Source organism: Tenrec ecaudatus, chromosome 7 (assembly GCF_050624435.1).
Source record: "Tenrec ecaudatus isolate mTenEca1 chromosome 7, mTenEca1.hap1, whole genome shotgun sequence".
In the NCBI taxonomy this organism is placed as follows: domain Eukaryota; kingdom Metazoa; phylum Chordata; class Mammalia; order Afrosoricida; family Tenrecidae; genus Tenrec; species Tenrec ecaudatus.
In genome coordinates this window covers 110,454,975-110,479,802 of record NC_134536.1, presented here as the reverse complement: position 1 = coordinate 110,479,802, position 24,828 = coordinate 110,454,975, and the positions used below count along the sequence as shown (strand labels likewise).

The following is a 24,828-nucleotide window of genomic DNA, read 5'->3' as shown; positions in this document are numbered from 1 at the left end:
TGTATGTGTTGTTTTGTAAAAGGAAAACAACATTATTATTATTTTCCCCTAATGGTTTTAAATACCCTAAACCCAGAATCTTGCAGCACTGGTGAGATATAGGCCCAGTGAGGGAGAAGATACAACTTTGAGGTGTGAGGGTTCTTGGGCTTGGTCCAGTAGGCAAGCAGTGAGTGGTAGGAGCGGTGGGGCCAGCCTGCTCCTTCTATTCAGGCAAGTGAAACAGTGGGTAAGGCAGGTTTGACTCTGCTCCTGTCCTGCTCTCTTTTTGCTCTGGCTGATTTGTCTTGCCTTCCTCTGCTAGCAACTCCAGCACCAGCAAAAGTGGTTATGAGGTTGGCTAGAAAGAGGAGTCTCCTACGGTCTTAATAATTATGTTCTTAAAATCCAAAGCATGTACTGTTTTATTTCACAAAATATATCATGATTGTTTAGGTGATGCATACTTGGATTGAGAATAGCACATAATTTACACGGAAGTAACATTTATAACATGAAAATATGTAGGGCCTCAACAGCCATTTCTCTGATTGTTTCATGCCTATGATGGTATTTGCTGGAATCCGTTTTTAATACAGTAGCACAGTGATGATTTTGGAATTCTGTCTTTCTTTTAGGAGCTCTGGTGGTGTGGTGTAGTGGATTACATAGTGACCTGCTAACCATGAGGTCATCGGTGGGTTGAATCCTCCAGTAGCTTTGTGTGAGAAAGAAAGGCGATGGATTGCAATAAAGATTTAGAATCTTGGTACCCCACAGGGGTTTTTGATGGATTGCAATAAAGATTTAGAATCTTGGTACCCCACAGGGGTTTTTCTGTAGGTTGCTCTGAGTGGGAATCTACTTCGATGGGAGTGAGCTTTTTGTTTGTATTTTGGTGACGTAGTAGATTATTTTGTGTTGGACTCTGACCACAGAACAGACAATTCAAACCCACCAGCTGCGCCGCAGGAGAAAGGTGTGACTTTTGGCTTCTATATTTACAGGCTCAGAAACACTCTTTGGGCCATTCTGAGTCAAAGTGGACTATATGGCAAGTTTGGATCTTTTGTTTTATTTGCTGGCATTCTTCTGGTAGAGAAAAGTTTTTCCTCATTACCTAGTTATGCTGCACCACACTTCCTACTGAAGAGGCAGTTTAAGGGGAAAGAATTAACATTTCATATAGGTTCTCAGAGTTAGGAGATGGCAAAATAATCACATCTCATACCAATGGTGGAAAATGTTTTTCTTAATCTCTCTTTTTTCGTTGTTATAATGGATTCATGAACTTTAAAAATATGTATTGTGTTCAACTAATTTTTCCTTTTACTCAACACCTAAGTTTTTCATGTGTAATTGTTTAGATATATAATTTTTCAAGATTTTACTCATTACTATATATACTCGAGTATAAGCCGACCCAAATATCAGCCGAGGCACCTAATTTTACCACAAAAACTGCATTAAAAATGCACTGAAAAACTCTGCTTATACACAAGCATATGCAGTACTTAGATTGCTGTGATAGAGGTAGAATGCTTCTTAAAATACTTAACTGATTTCTCTTTTTCATTCACAGAATACATTTGTTTTAATTTAGTCATAAAAAAACTATATCTTGGAAATTAAATCTATCAGTGATCCCTCCCGCCCAAAGATTTATTCTCTCAGGTTAGGGGGCTAGAATTACAATTTACGCACCAGCTCTAGGAGACGGCTTTCTATCTCTGTTGGCTCACAGTGCATGGGAGTAAAGCGTTGTCTCCTTTCCCTGGACATCATTCCCATAGATGTTGGCATCAGTCTTCCTCTGTTACAGGAGCTTCTCAGTGCAGGACCACAGTAAAAAGGAAGAGTTTTTCTATTCCTAGTTCTTTCTTGTTGATAGGAGGGCCTCTCTTATTGGTGATGTTTATTAGTAATGTCCACAGATACTATTTTAGCTGGTAGTGTTTCTGATACCTACATCAACTGGGCCTGAGGCAAACTTAAGGACTGTGGTCATGCTGTGGGTAAGGCATTGGGCTACTAACCACAGTCATTTGTTCAAACCCACCAGCTGCTCTTTGAGAAAAGATGAAGCTGTCTGTTCCCATAAAGATGTATAGTCTTCTTTCTGTAGCTGAGTTTGGCTCTTTTGAGAGAAACACTTGGGAAAAATTTTAGTCGTTTATTTTTCTGGATAATAATGCTATTAGACTTACTGGATAATTTTCTCAAACATCTAGTTTAGATTTTCCAGCTTTCTAATTGAAACATCAGGAAATACATAAAATAACAGTAACAGGTATACTCTTATGAATAGAGGCACGTGCGCGGGTGTAAAACACATGGACAGATGATAAAAGAAAAATATTTCCCCCCTTTTCACCTCAGAGCAGCTAGTTGCTTGATAATTTTTGAAGGAACCCCCCCCCCCCCCAAAAAAAAACAAACAAACGAAATGAAAAGCAAACCAAACTCACTGCCATTGAGTCAAATCTGACTCAGCAACCACATAGGACAAGGTAGAACTGCCTCCGGGTGTTTCCAAGGCTATAACTGTTTATTTAGAAAACTGTCCCATCTTTTCTCCCACTGAGCTGATGATGATTTTGAACTGTTGACCTTGTGTTTTGCAGACCAACATGTAACCCTTTATGCCACCAGGACTAGGAAAAGTTTCTAGAAATTAGGATCTTAAATGAATTTGATAAAGGATCACAGTTCAATAGCTTGTAAGACTCCAGATAAATTTATTAAAAGAAAAAAACAAGTATTTACTGACCTCTAAACCCACATTAGAAAGGAGGAGTGCTTGGTGGCTCAGTGTAAGTGCTCAGTTGAAAACAGAAAGGTCAGCAATTCTGTGATAGGCTGGGTTAAATAGAGAAACAAATCCAGTGACAGTCACATGTGTAAGAAAGAGCTTTATATCAAGCAGTGATTATATATCAAGAAAACATACCAGCCCAGTCCAACTCAAGTCCATCCTAGTTCATAGGTCCATCATCAGACTCAAAACACAATCACATGCAATGGTGATCATGCAGAAGCTCACAGGTTAGTGGGTGCAGAATCATTTGGACCCAATAGCAATGGACAAATCACAGGGCTCTGGCAGCGATCAAGGTCAGCCAGCAGGAAGGTGAAGACAGAGAAGGGGAGGTTCCCAGGGCCGTCCATTATGAGAAGGCCATGCCCACAAGTAGACTCCCATCAGGTTATGACCTGATTGACAGGTTGAATGCCACCATTATATTTTTATATATCTTCAAGTTGACATTAAATTATGTATCTACCACAGATCCAAACCAACCTGTTGCTCCTTGGGAAGAAAATGTGTCAATCTGCTTTCATAAAACTGTACACCTTGGAAGAACCTATGTGGTCACTCCACTCTGTCTTCTAGGGCCGTTAGGAGTCAGAATTGACAGGACGCCAGTGAATTGGCTTTTGGTTTTGAAGCCTACATTGGAGTCCCTGGGTGATGTAAATGGTTAAATACTGAACTACTGGCTGAAAGGTTAACAATTTGAACTCATGCAAAGGAATCTTGAAAGACTGGCCTGCTGATGTGCTTCTGAAAGGGCATAGCCTTGAAAATCCTAGTTCTACTCAGCACACATGGGGTCTTGATGGAATCCGATGGCGACTGACACTAACAGCGAGCCTATGTTATGCAATGGGATTTAGTACTATTTTTCACTGTATATACAGGCATCTTAAGGCTAAATAGGAGGGGGCTTCAAAAGTTCATGGAAAAATGGAATGAAAGAGAATGAACTTTTTTCATGAACCATTTGAAACCCCTTCGTACATGAATATTAATTCATTTTTCCTTATTGTTGCTTATGACCTGTAGGCCAGATAGTGATTTTATCAATTATACACCTAAAGAGGCTTTAGTTTCTAGGAACACACCCTGAATGTTGTATTAACTTTCACTTTCTGAGTGAATAATTTTTTGTTTGGTTGGTTGTGCCATATCATGCATTTTTGTCAAATCAGTGCTTTCTGTATCTACTGTGTTAGCATTTTAACTCAGTTCTGCAACTGTGGGGATGGGGGATGCTCACTGCCAATGAGTTGATGCCCACTCATAATGACCCTATAGGACAGGGTAGAACTTTCCCCTTTGAATTTTTGAGACTGTAACTTTGCCAGAGTAGAAGGAGCCCTGTTTTTCTCATGGAGGGAATGGTGGTTTCACACTGCTGACCTTGCAGATTGTGGCCCAACTCGCAGCTACTATACCTTTGGGCTCCTTCTTTGAAGTATCCCCGAAGTGCCATAAACGTCAGCTGAAACGTATACTGCTTACTCTTAAGCACTGCTTGAATGAACCAATCCATGAATGAATATAAAACCCTATGATTCCCAATTTCTGTCTCAAGAGATTTAAAAGTTCCATGCCCAAATGAACACTAATCAGAAAGTTACCTTTAGCAATCAGAATACAATTCCTCTCCGAACCCTCTGATGGGGTAGAGGCATTTTATTCTATTTCTAATGGTCAGTGTTCATTTGGACATGGAGCCTCTTAAGTCTCTTAGAGACTTTATAATTCATTCATTCATTCATGCATTCATTCATTATATTCATCCAAGCGGTGTTTATGAATGAGCAGTATGTTTAAGCTGCTGTTTTAGGCACTTAGGGGATACTTAAGAGAGGAAAATCAATAAAACTTTTTATTCTCACAAAGTTTACCTTTTTAATCATATGTATAAGACTATTAACAGTTTTTCCTGGGCTGCTGTTATAGATTAGGAATGTTAACAGCTTAAGCATTTCTTAACTGAAAAGTATGCGATCTTTTAAAACTTAATTAGTTTTTTCTTATATTTGAGTAAAAGTGAATGCAGTTTTATAGAACAGTATGCCTAATTGGAAGCCTATTCATTGTAATATGAAAGTTAATGGTAAACTCCCTTTTAAAAGAGAGCTTGAAGAGAAAAAATAGAGTTTGTGTGTGTCTGTGTGTGTACTAACCTATTGTTTGATGGTAGCATGATTTTTAAAAATAATTTTATTGGGAGCTCATACAACTCATCACAATCCATACATACATCATTTGTATAAAGCATATTTGCACATTCATTACCCTCATTCTCAAAACATTTGCTCTCCTTGTAAGCCCCTGGCATCAGCTCCTCATTTACTCCCCTCCCTGCTCCCCCCTCTGTCACAGACCCTTAATAATTTATAAATTATTATTTTGTCATATCTTATATTGTCCGACGTCTCCCTTCACCAACTATTCCACTGTCCGTTCCCCAGGGAGGAGGTTATATGGACATCCTTATAATCGGTTCCCCCTCTCTATCCCGTCCTCCCTCCTCCCTCCCAGTATTGCTACTCTCACTACTGGTCCTGAAGGGATCATCTGTCATGGATTCCCTGTGTTTCCAGTTCCTATCTGTACCAGTGTACATCCTCTGGTGTAGCCGGATTTGTAAGGTAGAATTGGGATCATGATAGTGGGGGGGAAGGAAGCATTTAGGAACTAGGGGAAAGTTGTATGTTTCATCGTTGCTACATTGCAGATGTCTAGTTGCCTACAGATGGGCTTTGGGTCACTACTCCACACTACCCCTCATTGACAATGATAAGAATTTTTGTTCTTTGATGCCTCATACCTGATCCCTTCAGCACCTCGTGATCACACAGGCTGTTGTGCTTCTTCTATGTGGGCTTGGTTGCTTCTGAGCTAGATGGTTGGGTTGCTTATTTACCTTCAAGCCTTTAAGATCCCAGATGCTATAGCTTTCTTCACCACATTTGCTTATGCACCCCTCTGTCTGCAGTGATCATATCTGGGAGGTAAGCACACAATGGTAGGATTTTTTGTTCTTTGATGCCTGGTAATTAATCCCTTCGGCTCCTCATGACCACACAGGCTGGTGTGCTTCTTCCATGTGGCTTTGTTGCTTCTGAGCTAGATGGTTGCTTATTTACCTTCAAGTCAGTAAGCCACTAGATGCTATATATCTTTTGATAGCCGGGCTCCGTCAGTTTTCTTCACATTTGTTATGTACCCACTTTGTCTTTAGCAATCGTGTCGGGAAGGTGAGCATCATGGACAGCCTTGCATTGAGGGAGTGAGTACTTGAGTGAAGGCCTATTGTCCATCTGTGGTAGCATAATTTTTACTAAATAGAATTATAGCAGTTATGGTTTCAAAAATTTTCTTTGGAGAGTAGTGATTTGCTTATATTGGCACTATTCATATAATTATTATATCCATATCATATATCAGTCAGACTGTTCATCAGTTTTGGAAAATATAATGATGTATGAGAAAGGGTCCCTGCGCTCATCTAGCTTACTAGTAAAGTGTAATGCCATAGAATATATGGTAATTTGGAGGAGAAAGTGTCTTGATTTATTTGAGGTAGGTTAGTCAGGGTAAGCATCTCTATAGAGGTCATATTAAAGAGTAACAATGACTAGAGATTGTGGATAAGCCAGGTGCATTCCAAAAGAGAAAACAGCAAATGAGTAGGCAGGCCTTCTGTCAGATTAAGACAGTTGACTATTAATGAGTAGTTGTAGTATCCCCCAGACTTGCACTTTATATGTTAACATTCATGTTGACAGTGTTTCACCTAATTATTACGAATATATATTGGATTGTGTAAATAAACTATGGGATCATAGAGTGCTAAAAGAAATAAAAACAAACAAAACCACAAGCAGTCCTTAAACACGTAGCATGCACACATCCTTCACATTGTTGTTAGTTGTCCTCGTCACTTCTAATTCATAGCTACTCAAAACACAACAGGAAGAAACATCTAGTCTTGTGCCATTCTAACATTTGTTATATTTGAGCCTATTGCTGAAGTGACTGTGTCAATCATCTCACTGAGAATCTTTTTCACTATTTTCTACCAAGTGTGTCCTCTTCCAGATAGCATTTCTAAAGTATATGAAGTCTTGTCATCCTTGTTTCTGAGGACCATTCTGGCCAAACCGCAAGACCGGATTGTTTGTTCTTCTGGTAATCCATGGTGTCTGAATATTCTTTTCCAATACCATAATTCAAATACATCAGTGCTGTTCTAAACTTCCTTATTCATTGTACAACTTTCTCACGCCATGGTGTGATTGAAAGTACAATGGCTCTGGTCAGATAACAGTAGTCCTCAGTGTGACATATTTATTCTTTGACATTTTGAAGGAGGTTTTGTAAGCCACATTTTCACAGTGAAATGCATCATTTGATTTATTGACTCTGTTTACATTTGCCTTGATTATTCATTCAAATAAAATGAAATCTTGGATAACCTTGATTTTTTTCACTGTTTATCATAATGTTTATTGATCTAATTGTAAGCATTTTAATTATTTTTTTAATGTTAAGTTGTAATCCACACTCAAAGTTGTAGTCTTTGATTTTCATCAGTAAGTGTTCCAAATTCTCCTGAATTTCATCGAAAATAATTGTGTCCAATCCTGATGCAACAGTTTTATTTATATAGTCTAGTTTCTCAGATTATGTGCTAAGCATGTAAATTGAGTAAATATGGTAAACACACCTTTCCTGATTTTAACCAGGTGATATCTCATTGTTCTGTTTGAATGCCTGTGTGCAGGTAACTCATGAGCATAGTGAAGTATTCTTGGATTCTTGTTCTTTACAATGTCATCTACAGTTTTTATGATCTTCATAGTCAAAGCATTTACATAGCCAATAAAACATAAGTAAACATCCTTCTGGCATTCTCTGCTGTTGCCAAGATCCAGCTGATATCACTAGTGAGGATCTCTTGTGCATGTCCTTTTCTGAATCTAGCTTGAGTTTCTGGCAGCTTCCTCTTGATGTACTGCACCATTTGTATTTTGAATTATCTTCAGCAAAATTTCCACGACTTGTCTGTCAGTTGGCATGCTGTGGGTGGCTTGCATATTGCTGTGAATGCTATACTACCAGTATTTCAAATACCACCAGAATCACCCATGATAAACATATTTCCGTGAACCTAGCAGACTAATAATAGAGTAAGAATAAAGAGTTGCAATCCATTTATGAGACATTAGCCACCAAAATTCTTCTGAGCAAGCATGGCTCTTTGTTTGATACAGTGCCAGAAGGTGAGCCCCTAAGGTTGGAAGGCACTCAAAATTGGACTGGGAACAAGCTAGCTGCTGAGTTGACATTCATGATGCGGATGGAAGAACGTGGGGGAGCTGCACCTATTGATAAAGCACAACTCAAAATGAGAAGCAGCTAAAAACATCATTAGTAATTAGAACTTGGACTTAGAACAGCATGAATTGTAATTATAAAAGCACTGAATCTAGGAAAAGTGAAAGTTGTCAAAGAAGAAATGTATAGAAACCTATATCGTAGGCTGAAATGGAGTGGTATTGCTCATCTTGAATTAAACAATCATATGGATTATAATGCCAGGAATGAAAAAATCTGTGAAGAATGACATCACATTCATGTTGAAAAAGAATATTTCAAGCTCTTTCTTTTTTTTTTGCAGGACTTCATAGTTATTTTATTTTATTAATATACCAATCCCCCAAGGCGTGTACGGTTTATGAGGCTGCAAATCTTTTTTTTTCCCTTTTTTTAAAGCAATTTTTTAGGGGCTCATACAACTCTTATCATAGTCCATACATATACATACATCAATTGTATAAAGCACATCTGTACATTCTTTGCCCTAATCATTTTCTTTTTTTCCTCCTCTTTTTTTACATTTTATTAGGGACTCATGCAACTCTTATCACAATCCATACATATACATACATCAATTGTATAAAGCACATCCTCACATTCCCTGCCCCAGTCATTCTCAAGCTCTTTCTTGAAGTACAATGTTATCCATGATAGGATAATGTCTATGTGCCTACAAGGATTATTAGTACTATTCAGATTTATCAACCATTAAAGCTAGTGATTTGATTAAAGAATTCCACCAATTTATTCATTCTGAAATGGATTTAAAAGTAGCATGATTCATTAATAATTACGAGTGATTAAAATGCAAAAGAAAAGATCAGTACTTGGAAAATACAGTTGTGATAAAAATTGAAGGAGGAGATTGATTACATGACATATTTTGTAAGACCAATAATTTCACCGCATATATCCTTTTTGAAAAAATATAAATGGGGGCTATGCACTTGGATCTGACTAAATGGAATACACAGGAATAAAATTAACTATCTGTGGGAAGAGACACTGGAGAAGCTCAATATTAACCAAAACAAGGCCTAGAGGTCAACCACAGGACACACCATCAATTGCTCATAAGGCAAATTCAAGTTGAAGCTGAAGAAAATTAAAGCAGACCTAAAAGAACCAACAAAATAAGACCTTTGTATATTCCACATCAGCATAGAGACCAACCCTAACAGATTGAATGCAGTGAATGCTTGTGACAGAAGCCCAAAGGACCTGGGGATGACATTAGGAACATCATACATGACGGAAGCAAATGGTCATTAAGGAGACAAAATAAGAAAATACCAAAGTAGTTGTCTAAAGAGATTCTGAAACTTGCTTTTGGATGTAGAGCAACAAAAGCAAATAGGAGAAATGATAATACTAAACAGTTTTTCAAAAGACAGCTGAAGAAGGCAAAGTAATGTGATGGAAATAATTCAGAGATCTGGAGTTAGAACCAAAGGAAGAACATACCCAACTCAAGCGAAAGAATTAAAGAATTCAAACCTTGAGTTGTAATATTGGAAGATTATATGACAACAATTTCAGTGATGCTGGAAGAATCAACAAAATATTCAGAAAGAATTGGTCATCATTCAGCCATTTCAGGTTATATTTGATCAAACACTGATGGCACTGAAGCAGTTGTTCTCAACCTGTGGGTCGCGGCCTTTTGCTGATTGAACAACATTTTCATAGGGGTCGCCTGATTCATAACAGCAAAATTACAGTTATGAAGTAGCAATGAAAATAATTTTATGGTTGGGGGGGCCACCACGACATGAACTGTATTAAAGGGGCATCGCATTAGGAAGGTTGAGAACCACTGAATCAATGGAAGAATCTTAAGCTGCACTGAACGTGTTAAAAAAAAGAGACTCCCACAAACTGATGGAATATCAATTGAAATGTTTCACAAAGCCAATACAGTGCTGGAAACACTCACTAGTTTATGCCAGGAAGTCAGTGTGGTAGTTAACATAATCTGTTGTCCATTTGAAAGGATTTAGAGGGAAGGGATGGAGTCTAGTCTGTCAAATCAGGTTATAGTTTGATGACCTCTTTTGGAGGAGCTAAGGAGATAGTTTGTTGGAGGTGGGTCACAGGCTCACCCGTGGGAGACATTGCAGCTAATAAGACACATGGAACTGCACTAGTGCCCGGAGCTGGAAGAGCCACATGGAGACCCCTGCCAGTTCTGAGATGCTTACAACGCCACTGAATCCATAAGACTCCCCACCTACTAGCCTGTGATCTTCCTGTACTCGGCCTCACTGCATGTGTTTCATGAGCCTGAAGAGGAATTTATAGATTGGTATCTGTGTTAGGGTTCTCTAGAGACAAAACCAGAGTGCTAATAATCTTTTATTTATATATAAAGATAGATGTACAACACAAGAAATGAACAGTTAAATTATAAAGCAGCACAAATGGCTCAGTGCAACTCACTTCCATGAGAGTTGTGAGACACTGGCAGTCTCCTTCAAGTCTTGAGGGCCACCAGGTAGTCCTCTGTAGAGAGAGCTAGGCTATCCCAGCACAGGTAGCAAATAACAAGGCAGGTCACCAACTGTCATTCCTCAGCTCAAGAGATGTGAATTTCAATCCTGTGGTCTTAAATGGACCTCAACTTACAGTGACACAGTCCACAGACTTGCCTTCACTCATGTAGTAGTTTTAGCCACTAGCATCTCTTAGCTGAATCATTGCTGTATGCTTATTACCTAACCTTTCTGACTCTGCTTCTTGGAGTTTCTACAGCACTTGTAGTAAGTTAGATTACACCACCCTTGTGTTTACAGTATTTCCTTCTCATTCAGAGAAAAAATCCTTCTGACCAAAAGGACACAAGTTAATTTTCCCTGACACCTCATTGATCTATATGTTGTCCTCCCCTTCTTCCCTTACTCGACTCTAGCCCCCAATACTCAACCCATTCCTGTATTTTGGTTTTTGTTACTTCAGCGATGCCATCCTCAGACTGCTATTGGTTGCACAGTGCTTTACTGGAATGTAGAAAAAGATAACATTTTCTTTATGTGACCGAGTCCCTATACCCAAATACATCACTTGGAGAGCAGAACAGGGCCTGAATTTCAATTCCTACTTTTCCCTTTGGCCCAAAGCTTGACTTTCTCTGATAATCTATTTACAAATGATATGCTAATATAAATGAAGAAAATTATATTTTATTGAAATAATGTATCTAAAATATAAGTATGTTCTAGATAAAATTATATATATACATACACATGCACACTCTTTGCTCCTCCCCACATCATTTCCATATATACTTGTATTACTGTATATGCTCGAGTATTAGCTGACCCAAATATCCACTGAGGCACCTATTTGTACCACAAAAACTGCATAAAATATGTGCTGAAAAACCCGGCTTTTACATGAGTATATACGGTATTCTTTGATAAGTAAGATTCCTCATCATCTAACATACATGCTATTTAGTAAAAAAATATTTCTTTACAAGACTTCATTTAATTGTACTTTTAGAATTGCTTGTTAATGTTGGTTGATTGGTGGTTACAAAAACAAACCCAATGATAATATAATACTCTATATGTTTCGACGTCTCCTAATTCTCTCCACTTGTCTCGACCGTCCCCTAAATTAAATATGTGGCCATTGCTTCTTTGATTAAGTTGATATTTCAATTATATAGCTGTAGTAAACATTTTTGTTAGCATTTAGGGAGAGAGAAATTATGTCTCGTGCTCTTTTTTTATGCTGTCATTCAGAAGTCTTATCTACGGTTAGCATTAAGTCTCTTAGGATCCCATAGGTGTTTCAAAATACTGAATTATTTTGTATGCTTATAATCAATATTGGGAAATGATTGCTTATGACGTTAGCAAAAAGAGTGACTGAGAGTGATATTTGAGGTCTAACGAAGAAATACTATAGCTAATCTCTTCTCCAACTCACCTATAATATAGAGGATTATAAGTTTGAATTGATTGGGAGCTTGGTGTAGTGGCGGTATCATCACATTCTATTAGAAATAGACATAGATTTTCAGGGCAGCTGTTTATTACTTCAAAATGGATTTAATTTTTTTCTGTACCACTTTTAAATATTTAACATTCCCTCAGTATTTTCAAAAATTAATTTTTTTGTTTTTGTTTATTGTTTTTTCCCCCCAGTTGTTGGTCTTGACGATATTATGGATGAAGGAGTTGTTAAAGAAAGTGGCAATGATACCATTGATGAAGAAGAACTGATTTTACCTAACAGGAATTTGAGGGACAAAGTAGAAGAAAATTCAGTAAGATCACCAAGAAAATCACCTCGTTTAATGGCACAAGGTAATCCCTCTGAAGAGGTCCAGCTAGAAAATCAGGTGTAGGGACAGATGTGTTAGGTTGTAAGTTTTCTGAGCAGAAGATATATTTGATATTTGCTAGTCTGGGCATTATTGATAGTAATTCATTTTAGAAATTATGGCAGTACCTTAGTGTGATAAATATTTCAATTGATATAATTTAAACATTGGGCTAGTTCTACAAGATTTGTTAGACTAAATAAATTTCTAGTACCACTTCCATTTTTCCTTCTTGAGAAAGCCATGGTTAAATCTTCTAGCTCTTTTTTAAAATACTTGAATCCATAATTTTAAGTAATATCCATATGTTGTTTTTGTTATTCTGACTTAGGCATTTATCTCTGACTTCCCACACTGGATGATGAGAATTTAGCATTCTTTTCTTCTTTCATCTTCCTCCTGTAAAATTACATTTTCCCTTCTAATGGATACTTTAATTAGTAGTTTATATTTTGACTGTATGTACTGCTTTTATTTTCCATTTGCTTAGTTTTCTAAGTACATAGTAGTAATTACCCTTAAATGCCTTTGCCAGTTGTCTCAGTTTTCTTGCAAACAGTTTATGCATATCACTTATTCTGTCCATTTCATTTTACTGAAGAAGCCTTAGGGGCTTCTGATTTTCTCAGTGTGGTTGATGGGAGTCTAGTAAGCCTGGTAAATAAATGTTTTCTTGAGAGCTCCTTTACCATTTTTCTGAGGAATTTATACTATGGTGTTCTTTGTGTTTCGCAGTATTTTCTATTTGTATTTTCTTTGTTTAATTCCTTCAGTTTGCTGGCATGCCTCATTTAGTAACTTCCTGAGAAACAGTGAAACTTTCCTGAAAGTGTAGTTAATCTAGCTCACGCTAAAAACACAGTCTAGCTGGATGTAGAACTCAAATTTGAAAATTTTCCTTTAGAAATTTGACGGTGGTAGTCTAGCACATTCTTCTAACATTGGTGTTATTCCTTTATTTTTTATCCCTGTAGATTTATTGTATTGTTTTCATTTCCTGTGCTTTTGATAGTTCACGATAATATGTCCAAGTTTGGACATTATTTTGCAAATTAGACTGGTATGTTCTAGACCCTTTTAGTGTGAAAACGGTTATTGTTTTATTCTGGGAAGCTTGGATTATTTCTTTGATGATTTGCCTTATATTTTATATATTTCTTTGCGGGGACTTCATTATTTAGAGAAAACGAACTGTCTTCCCATTTTCTATAATTGCCCATTTTGCATCTTTTTACTGTAGCTGCAGAAAATTTCTTTTTATTCTCTACCTATCAGACCTTACATTTCTAGTGTATAGGTGTTTTCTATTGAGAATAGTTCTGTGTTTTGTAATTTCTTGTACTTCTTCGTAGATGCAGTATCCTCTTTCTTAAAAATGCTCATGGTATTTTAAAAGTGTTTATTTCCCTAATAATTTATCTTTCATGTTGCATACTTTGTTTCTGTTTTTTTTATGAGGCCACCCACTTTTCCCCCCCCTTTCTATTGAATCGCTACTGGCTTCCATAGTTCATGTTAAAAACTTCCCCAAAATGCTTGATTCTTTGTTAGCTCATGTTTAAATGTAGGCACTACAAGAATTACAAATCTCTAAGATTTGGGTTATGTCAACTCTTCACAGTATGTTAACCTGATTGTACTGTCTTTTGGGGAGGAACCTCTGTATCTCCAATATTGTATTCCCTTAGGCTCATTAGGATGCTATTAAATGAATGATAAGTTACTTATTCTGGGGTTCATTGAGGAAATCTGTCTGGGGACATCTCAGCTAACAGTACGCCAGTTCACTTAAGTTCACTATACTTCACTGCTGTTCTCTACTGTGCTTGAGGTTCTGAACTAGCCCAGGAGCCTTGTCTTAGTCTCTCTAGAGAATAAGCATCTAGTAGTCTTAGACTAATGTTAAGGAAGGATGGTGTTTAAGAAGTGAAAGGACCTGGGGATTTAGCTACTTTAAAACCACCTTCATTTTAACCATCTGTTTTCATTCTTGCTTTTGTGGCCACCAACTTTTAAGTCTTTTGAGAAGTTTCTTGTGTTCATGATGTTGGTGTGCTTACCTTACACTTCTTAATTAGTGTTTGTGTCAGTTGTTTCTCTTAGATCAATTACTTCTTAATGATCTCTTGTTTGACTTCCAAAGTTGGTCGTTGCTTTCTTCTCTTGTTCTTTTTGGAAAAAAAAATATTTCTATGAAAAATATTTCTTTCCTGTAGCTTCAGTAGAGATTTTAGGACTGAAAAACATAGATGCGTTTGGTATCTACTTTTTACTTTGCCAAATAAATACAGTGATAATATTGATAAATTTGAACCCATACAAATTAGATGTCAAACAATGCAGAAATATTCAAATGATAAAATGTGACTTTACCTTTTCCTTAATAAGTTAATTACTGTTGGGGAAAAAAAACCTACTTAAATAAGTTTTTTATTAGTTTTGCAATCAGGTAGGAAGTGTTAAAAATCCTTGTTATTTTATTTCAGGGTAAAGTAGAACTGGGAATTATTACATGCTTTATTAAAAGCTTTAAAGGTCATCTAATATTGATAATCTTCATTTAAATTTTATATACTTTAAAAATACTGTTAGCTGAGTAAGTGATAAACAGTTCAAAATTCACTAAATTTAAAAAGTTGGTTATTTCTTATCTAACGACCAGAGACAACTAATTTCTGGAGGAATTAGAATGCATCCTTAAGATTAAATTGGCCTTTGAATTTATTGTCCAAACGCGGACACTTATGAGAGTAAAATGATGGCTGTTATTAATTATATTTTTAAGCATTTTGTGGAACGACTCCAGGCATATGAGGCTTTATGGTGCCTTCTCATAATAAATGGCAAATGAGGGAAATGTTCTTAATTTGTGACATATAAGGGTTTTTCATGGATAGGTAGGGGCCTTTAATTAAAAAAATTTATAATCTCAATAGAAGTGAGTCAGAGAGGTTAGATGTGCCTAGCTGTCCAACTTCTTCATATTTACTATTTTGGGGTTACAGGCATTTTCTATTTTGTGACTTATTTAGGTCTTATTTATTCCAATTCTTTTTTCACTCTTTGTTTTTCCTCCTCCTAGAGTATCAGGGGGGCTTTATGAAGTTTGTGGGAAAAAAATTCTTTATCTTTTAATGGCATTTTTCCCGTAAGCCTTTTGAAGCCCTGTCAGATATGTATCAGGATGGGAAATGGAGGAAAGCCAACATTTAATACTCTTTGCTAAGGAGTGTTGTTAAAGGTAGAAAGTATATTTAAATTATTTCTGTACCTATTTTATGATCATGTTCTTAAAGCTCTGTAAGAGTTTCTTTTTGGATGATTTGTATGTGATAGTCTAGTGTATACTTAATTTTTACTCTTTCAGCTTGAATGATAAAATGGTGACATAAAGTAATTAAGAGTTCTTTCGAAGCTGCACCTCTAAATTTATGCAGGTTCTGTGTAAGATTTGGTACTTTTAGTTTAGATTAAGTGCCTCCTGACCTTGTTTGGCTTTGCATATTTAACAATATTTAATAACTAAAACTATAACAATCTTACTTAAGATTGGCATCAATTATTATGGAATCTAATTTTACTTATTTTATGGCAGCCTTTTATTAAAAAGAGACTTGAATGAAAATTTATTTTGTTAGTAAAATATATCAGTTTAGATTTTAGAGAATTTCTCCCCCTTGACACCATTCAGAGAACATAGATAAATATAGATTATAACATATACATATCAATCACCACCACGAGTTATTCAGTACATTCAATAAATTTTTATTGAAATGAGAAAAACTTATTTATAATAGTTCAGAATAAGGAAATGGTATGCTCTAATTTGTATTGAAGTAAAAACACATGACAAAATAGCTAAGTTATTTTTATTTTTTTTCCCTTGTGATAGAACAAGTAAGAAGTTTGCGACAAAGCACTATTGCCAAGCGTTCAAATGCAGCACCTTTAAATAGCACAAAAAAAGCATCTGGGAAGACTGTCTCTTCCCCTAAAGCAGGGGTAAGACAACCAGAAAGGTGTCAGAGTAAAGAAGAAGTCTGTACATCACCAAACATCGAGTATCATAAAGAGAGAAGGAGCAGCCGGCATATTGGACAAATGGAAGTGGTACCAGCAGTATTGGTGTCTTCATGTCATTCTTCAGTGTCATCTTGTCTTGAAATGAAGGATGAAGCTGAACTAGATTCTCATAATAAGTGTAGTAATCAGGGAGAAGCAAGCGTGCCACCTCATGAATTAAATTGTCCACTTCTTTCAGAGGCTTGCGCCAGTATTGAAGAAAAGAAAACTGAAGCTCCGATGGAATGTAAAATCAAGCCTGTTGGCAGCCCGTTATTTAAGTTTTCAGATAAAGAAGAGCATGAAGAGCATGACTCAGTTTCAGATAGAATAGACAATATTATTGTTGAAGCGATGAGAACAAAGGGAACAATTGAACAGGAATCAAAGGGGACAGTAAAATCCCATGGAGGTGACCAGATTGTTGAGGAACCTGTAGCTTTTGGTGATACTGCTTATCCAAATCCAAATAAAATCAAAAAGAGCCTTGGAGGTTTGTCAGCTTCTGTTGGTGAGGCAACTGAATGTAATTTGGAATTAAAGGACACTGTAGAAATTACTGATAAAGCTATGAATGTCCTAAGAAACAAAATGGAACCACTTGGTCCTTGTAAAGACATAGAATCCGATGATAACCAGTCACAGAGTGCTGAATTGAATAAATCAAACTTAGAGGTGGTTGATACTACTGTTTTCGAACCAGAAAGTAATACTTTATGTGATGCTCCTGACCAAAATTTACAACTGCATGCTGAAAGTATTAAAATGGAGCCCCATGAAATAACAGACCTTCAGGATGATGGAAACGGCCAGTCAAGCAGTGTTTCTTATGCAGAGTCAAAAAACAAATCCAAACACATGAAACCTGCAATTCATCCTAAGCAAAACATGACCACAGATACTCCGAAGAAAATAGTTGCAACAAAGCTTGAAATAATGCATAACAAAAGCAAAATTAACGTTAAAAGTGTGAAACGAAATGCTGATGAACCAGAATCTCAGCAAAATTTTCATAGACCAGCCAAAGTGAGAAAAAAACAAGATAATAAAGATTTAAAGATTCTGAGTAGCAGTTCTGGGGCTAGATCTGTCAAAAATCAAGCTCATTTGGTATTTAAGAAAACATCTCAGGATCAACATTTAGTACTGATGTCTAAACCCATAGCACAGTCTTTGAGTGATAAGCCTCATGGTCACCCCACTTGCACTAAAGAACCTCATCATCCAGCACAAACTGGGCACTTATTACATTTCAGCCAGAAGCAGTGTCATAAGCCCCAACAGCAGGTCCCAACAATGAAAACCAATAGTCATGTGAAGGAAGAGCATGAATCTGCAGGCGTAGAGCATTTTAAGGAGGAAGATAAGCTGAAACTAAAAAAAAGTGAGAAAAATCTACAACCCCGCCAAAGAAGAAGCAGCAAAAGTTTTTCTTTGGATGAGCCACCTTTGTTCATTCCAGATAATATAGCTACTGTAAAAAGAGAAGGCTCAGAGCATAGCTCCTCATTTGAAAGCAAATATATGTGGACTCCCAGCAAGCAGTGTGGGTTTTGCAAAAAACCACATGGCAACAGGTGTGTGTGTGTGTGTGTGTGTATGTGTGTGATATGTGTACATTTAAGAGATTGCTTTTTGGGGTGAGGGGGGGTGTGTGGTTATTGTGAGAACTGTTTTCCAAACAAAGATAAACAGACTCCTCTTCATCAATCCTGGATAAAGGCTAGAAAGATGGAGCTACTGAATTTACAAACATAGCATTGTAGAACATTTTACAAACCATAGTTTTGACCATCAGCTGGCATATATGGAAATGTCATTGTAACCAGTTACACAGTAATTTAGTCATTGCATCTGAAAAACCAAACTTTTTGCTACACGAAACGTAGTTTGAGTTACAGATGGAGATTTTTAAAAAATTATTTTGTTCTTTTGGAAGGGGCTCGAATTATAGTGAAGGCTGTAATGGAAATTTTTTTTAAGTGAAGCATATTTATTATGATTTGATGCCACCACTTCATATCAAAGTGGACTTTGGAATTTGATAGCTAAGTCGATTGTCAGATAACAAATGAAATTTGTATGTGACGTGGACAGAGGGAGAACATTGTTTCTCTTTGAATACTTATTTCAAAGATTTCTTGTTAATTCTCATCTTTAAAGTTTTATCAAATTTTCTAGTCTTTATAAAGTTTTAATTAGTACCCTTACTTATTTGTCTGTAGGGCTCAGTGTTTTATAATTTATGACATTTTCCTTCACCTTTTCTTCCCCATTGTATTTTTTTGTTTTCCTTTATTTGCATGCTTTTTAAAAACAGAAGAAGTGGAGATTGCAGCTACAAGCTTATCCTGTTCATGTGTTCAGATTGCTGTTGGAGCTTCTATCAACACTCATATGATAAATGAACATTATAACTTGTATATTATAATACCATTCTTATATCAAAGTTAGAGTGACTTCTATAAGCACTGCAAGATTACATGGAAATAAAACTCTGTAGGGAGTTCTGTTAGTAAAGTCTGCGCAACCTTTTCACGAGGCCCTTGTTGCCGTGGTGGAATGGATGGGAAATACTGGGACTGCTCTATCATAACAAAAACTAAATTTCATGTCAATTTTTTCTGTGATTCAACCCATCGCTTATTTTTAGTGTTAGAGGTTACAGACTATATTCCAAATTTTATAAAATTTGACTTGTTAGAATATAAGATGAGGCTTACTGCTCCTATAAAGACTTAACAGTATTGTAAAACCTCAGGGACAGTTTTACTCTGTCATGTAAGGTCTATATGAGTTGGAAGCGATTGAATTTATTGAAAAGAAAACAGTGACGTCTGCCCTCTTGAAATCCTGATGGCCTTTGATTTGAAAAGCTTTCTTCAGTACTCTAATGTGGGACCTAGCCTGACAATTACGTTTTGAAGTGCGTTTCAGTGTTCATTTCAGACAGCCCTGGTGGGGTAGTGGGCTGACACATTGGTTGGCCTGCTAATCACATGGACAGCAATTTGACACTATTAGCCACTCCGTGGGAGAAAGATGAGGCAAAGAGGTACAGTCTTAGCTACCCACAAGAGTAGTTACATTCTGTCCTCTAGGATCACTGTGAGTCAAAATTGACTCGGTGGCAGTGAGTTTGAGTTCAGTTTTCTTTGCCAGAGATTTCTAAAACACACATTTAAGTCAGAGAAGTAAGAGTGTTAAAGTGAATGGACTCTTAAACTGGCATAGATTTGAAGATTATGTTCATATAGGTTATTCTGTGGCACTTGGTAGATAAACATGTGAGAGACCTTGAGTGTGGAAAAACACATCTTTCCTATTCAGTTTTTGAAGCACCTTCATAATCTGAACATCAGGTTATCAGGATTTTGCTCAGGCATTTTAATGGTGACTGGCATTACAACATCAATGATTTTCTTAAAATGACAATGAAGCATTATGTCTCATTTTCTTTGACCCATTGTCTGTTCCATAGTCAAGACGAGGAATTGACCACTGCCACTGACTGGCTCACCCGTCTCAGTGCCTCCCATGGGGATCTTCGATGAAATTTTAAGTTTTTTTGGTGCTCGTCTGGAAATTGTAATGTTAGGTGTATTAGTTCAAACTGTTAATTGACTTGGGTTATATGTAAAAATACAATTGTTCAGGTTTGGAAGCAACATTTAATATTATATAACTTTTGTTAATAAAGAAGCCTAAAGAACTGCCTTTTTTTCTTTACATACTACCTATCCATCACTCTCTTTGACAGCATTTTTCTTAAAGATACGTAGAATTTACCTTTAAAATGTACTTCATATGTAGCATGGGGTTTCCTATTTTACATCATGTATGAGACTATAAATTTACAGGCAGAGGATTATGTGGAAATAATTTCCATTCTTTGATCTCTTGCACTACCCACATTAAAACTATTTGGTAGTCAAGACAATCCTACTTTTGGGACAGCTTTTCTTCTGAAAAGCTACTTTAACATGCGAACACTTTACATGTGTTTCAGTTGAGGTTAACTTACTTGTATGTACTTCCAATCGAAAGCTATTTTATAAGTTTTATTCATATCATGGCCACATGTTATATTTGATGATAATCATTTAATAAAAGACAATAGGTATGACTTATAAATTGTATCACTCTTCTATGTAGTTGTTCTCATTTCAACTTTATAAAACATCTAATCCTTCTTAAAAAGAGGTTTCTCTTTGAACTTAAAAAGAAATAAACCATTTAACATTTTGAAAGGAATAAGCCTTGGATTTCCTGTCATATACTTCGTAACTTCTTATATTTCCATTATTTACTTGCCTTTCCAAAAGACTTTGTGTCTTTGGGGTTTGCAATAATTTCTTAACTACATTATAGAGGATTAGCATATTGAGATGAAATTAATAAAACAAGCCTTCCTACTAAAATGAATTAATAGTTTTATACTCAGTCCTTTTACTGAGAAGGGATTATTCTAGAATTGTTTTTTCACAAGATTTAAAAAGTCTGGAAAATTTTTCTTGAAGATTTAGATTGTTAGTAACACTAAAAAGATAATGTGTGGAATAGAATTCTTTGATCTCAGAAAAATATGTACATGTTTACGATAACATGGGGTTTATACTGTCATTTAAAGGACACTAAAATTGAAGGCAGATCTTGTAAGAGCTATAATAGCCAACTACAAAGAAATTGCTCAGAAAAGTATTCAATGTTGCCTCTAGTTTACTTGGAGGGAATTTAAAGTTTTCTAAGTATTTTTTGACTTGTACAAAGTTAAGATTAGTAATTAAAATGAATTGTCCTTAGTGGTCTTAGGTCAGTATTTTTATTTTTAGTATTTTGTGTATGAACATGTAACATCAAGAGAAGAAAGCAAAAATGTGGAACTCTTCATTTAACTGATTCATACTATTATAATTAATTCATCAAGAGTGGAACTCCATACAACATAGACATGCAGCTTATAGTTTTTTCTTGGATTTCAAAGTTGTTTGCCATATCTCTTACATGAAATCTAAGGAATCTGTAGATAGTACTAGAGATCTACTTTTCAGAGTCTGAAGTTTGAGCCAGACATTTCAAAAGCTTGGAATGAGGTGTGATTAACTGACATATTTCACGCTCAAAATCATTCTTTGGTCAAATGAATATTTGAAAAGTCTTCATGATGTCTTATAATTTGACTGACTTGGCTTTGGGGCAAAAGCATTGCTGTAGGTTTATAAGCTGTAAACTTCCTTTGAAGAAGTAATGTATGCAGATGTTCTATAGCATACCTTCAGTATTTCTAAGACATTAGTTGCTCTCAAGAATTAGCAATTCTTGTTAATTTGCAACCTGAATAGCAAGCACTTTACAGCATGCATGATTCAAATCTTTATATATCACTGAGAAGTTAGGAACAGAACAAAGAGCTCAAACCTACTCTTTTACAAATATTCCCGTGTGGATCCAAAATGTGTAGAGAGTTGGAATTTTTTTTTTAACTACTGGAGAGAGGTAGATTTATAAAGTTAAATGCATGACAGTAAAGAGGAATTGTAGGTATGGTGAAGCCAAGTGTACTCAATGCACTGCAGTGATTTAGTACACAGCAGACACACATTACTGCTATTGAGGGATACAGTGCAGGGTACACCTTTTAAGACCACGTAAGGATTAAATCCCAAGTGGTCCAGTTTCTTAGAGTTTGCTATTAAGAGAGATCTTTAGTACATTTCAGGAGTTTGGGCCATAACATCTTCCTACTGGCCCATAGGTTTTTTTAAAGGAGCTTTAACATTGCTTATGCATGTAAATTACCAGTGGTGAAGGCTCCTTTATTAAGGAATACATATACCAACACTTGTATCAGTCTTTGGGATATACTTTGAATTGCTATCCCTACGAATGAATAGTGAAAATATTAGCATTTTTAATATTAGGCAAGATGTACAGTTTTCCTTAAAAGTTTTTAAGAGGGATTTTCAAGTGGACATTATTGCTTGATTTTTCATTCAAAAACAATCCCTGATTCTCTTAAGAAAATATTTTGAACGTAAGAAAGTCCTACACCTTTGTATTAATTGCTTTTGGTTAGTGAAATTGACTCTTCGACAAAATGCAGTAAGGGGAATTGAGGTTTTACTGATTAAGAATATTCAACCTGAAAATATCTTCATGCTAAGAAATTATGCTGATCTATATTTGGAAAATATACACACATGGTCAATACTAAGACATTATTCACACTCAATGGTATATAAAAGAGAGACTAATAGAATCTGAATTCCTCAATCAGAATATTTTGAGCTTAGAAAATAATTGTGTAGTTTGAACTGTTTGGTGAATAGTTTGCTAGTTTTCTTATGTTTTTTGCTATTTTAGTCATTTATTATGGTTTGTTGAATTCTCCACTTTTGTGTATAATTTCACATTTGTGTGACACTCTTGTAACTTACATGGATTGTGATCAAGTTATAAATCATCAGACATCTCATGAAAAAATATTCATGCCGGGTCGTCATTTATTTTCATCCCTGTGGTTTTTTGTTTGACTTATTTATCCTGTATTTTCTTAGACTAGAGGGGAAATAACGGGGTAGTTTTTATCATTGAAACCTTGCTCAGTGAATTATGAAATAATTATGCAGAATATGTAGACGATCGGAAAATCAAGTATTGATTGGAAATTTTTTTTATATTAGAGACAGTTGTCTTTTTAAAGACTGTGTCAAATCTAATGATCTTTTTATCCTCCCCCAGGTTTATGGTTGGCTGTGGGAGATGTGACGACTGGTTCCATGGTGATTGTGTTGGATTAAGCCTTTCCCAAGCACAACAAATGGGAGAGGAAGACAAGGAATATGTGTGTGTGAAATGTTGTGCTGAAGAAGATAAAAAGACTGAACTCTTAGATCCAGATCTTTTGGAAAACCAGGCTAAAGTTGAAACTCATAGTGAAGATAAAGCAATGGAACATGAAAAGCTTGGACTTTCAAAGCACACCTCAGCACATGAGAAGAACAAGTATATAGATGATGCAGTGAAGCATAAGGCCAAAATTTTAAAACGGGTAAGTTCATGAATGCCGCCTTTTGCCATTTAAGAATAATATGAGATGACCGAATGTTGACATTTTTATTTAGCTTTCACTGTTAAAGTGTATACTTTTGAATTATTTCCATAAAAATGAATGATGGTTTACTTTAAATTCTTGTCAAAATCCCTTGGTGAAACAAGGTGATAACAAGTTCAGATTATTCAAGTCTTACTTGGTTTGCACTGATTTTTTTTTTTATTTTTTAATTTTCTGTGTGGGATGTGTGTGTATGATCTTGTAGTCATACTCTAATTGAACTTGCGGATGGTTTTTTAAATTGCAGTGTAGGTGAAGGTTTGCTGAGATTTTCTATTCAGCAAATTACACACATTTGATTGTCGTATAGGAGTCCTGATGGCATAGTGGTTACAAATTGGGATACCAAACAGCAAGTTGGCAGTTTGAAACCATCAGCCAATCTTGGGGGAAAGATGAGTTGCAGTCATAGCCCAGCATGAAGGAGAGAACCAGTAGAGAGGTCTGAGGGACTGGCCCTTTTCCCAACTATGTGGACAGCCCTCCTTCCCCCCCGAAGAATATACTTCAGAGGACAGCACTGAAGCTACAGCTCAGGGAGGGGCATGTTTGATCAGAGCACATAGCAGCAAATGAAGGGGGAGGAAGAGAGAGTGGAGCACATCCTGGCCCACCAATCATTGAGGACAATATCCCTGCTCAGAGCAACCAATTCACAGAGAGGACAATATGGCTGGCCCCACTACGAGACAGCATCCCTGACTGACCCATAGCCCTACAGGGGACAACACTGTGGGAATTGTGCCTGATCTGACCCCCCCACACCAAGGAAAACACTAGGGGTCTGCAAAAGAACAGCAAAAGGAGCAGAGCAAGGAAGTCTTTAGGGAGGAACAAAATTAGACGTTGAGGCCAAGGCTTGGCACCCCATCAGACTCGACCGGAAAACACTCCGAAAGGTCGTAAAACAGACCTTGAACTATTTACAGGCTTTTCTTTTTTTGTCCTTGTTTTTTTCTGTTACTGTTTTGTTTTGCTGTCTTGCTTTTGTGCATATTATTATCTCTGCAGGTCGATCTAGATAAGATGGCTGGATAAACAATCCAGAGGAGAAAATAACGGGATGGACTGTTTCGGGAGGACATGGGAGAGGGTGAGGTGGGGGAAAAGGATGTGGTGTTAACAAACTCAGGGACAAGGGAACAACAAGTGATCCAAAAT

The 24,828-nt window shown here is 36.4% G+C and overlaps 1 protein-coding gene across 6 annotated transcripts in view; it reads left to right on the top strand.

The window, feature by feature from the left end:
• Window positions 1-24,828, top strand: part of PHF3 (PHD finger protein 3) — a 92,102-nt gene that overhangs the window by 38,608 nt on the left and 28,666 nt on the right. For 3 of the 6 annotated variants that reach the window (XM_075554928.1, XM_075554926.1, XM_075554929.1), the window contains 3 exons: window positions 12,310-12,471; window positions 16,384-18,130; window positions 23,295-23,604. In XM_075554928.1, the coding sequence (XP_075411043.1) occupies window positions 12,330-12,471; window positions 16,384-18,130; window positions 23,295-23,604 (2,199 nt within the window). In that variant the 5' untranslated portion in view covers window positions 12,310-12,329. Of the gene's footprint in view, window positions 1-12,309; window positions 12,472-16,383; window positions 18,131-23,294; window positions 23,605-24,828 lie in introns of those variants that run through there. The other 3 variants (XM_075554932.1, XM_075554931.1, XM_075554930.1) reach the window with 2 other exon arrangements.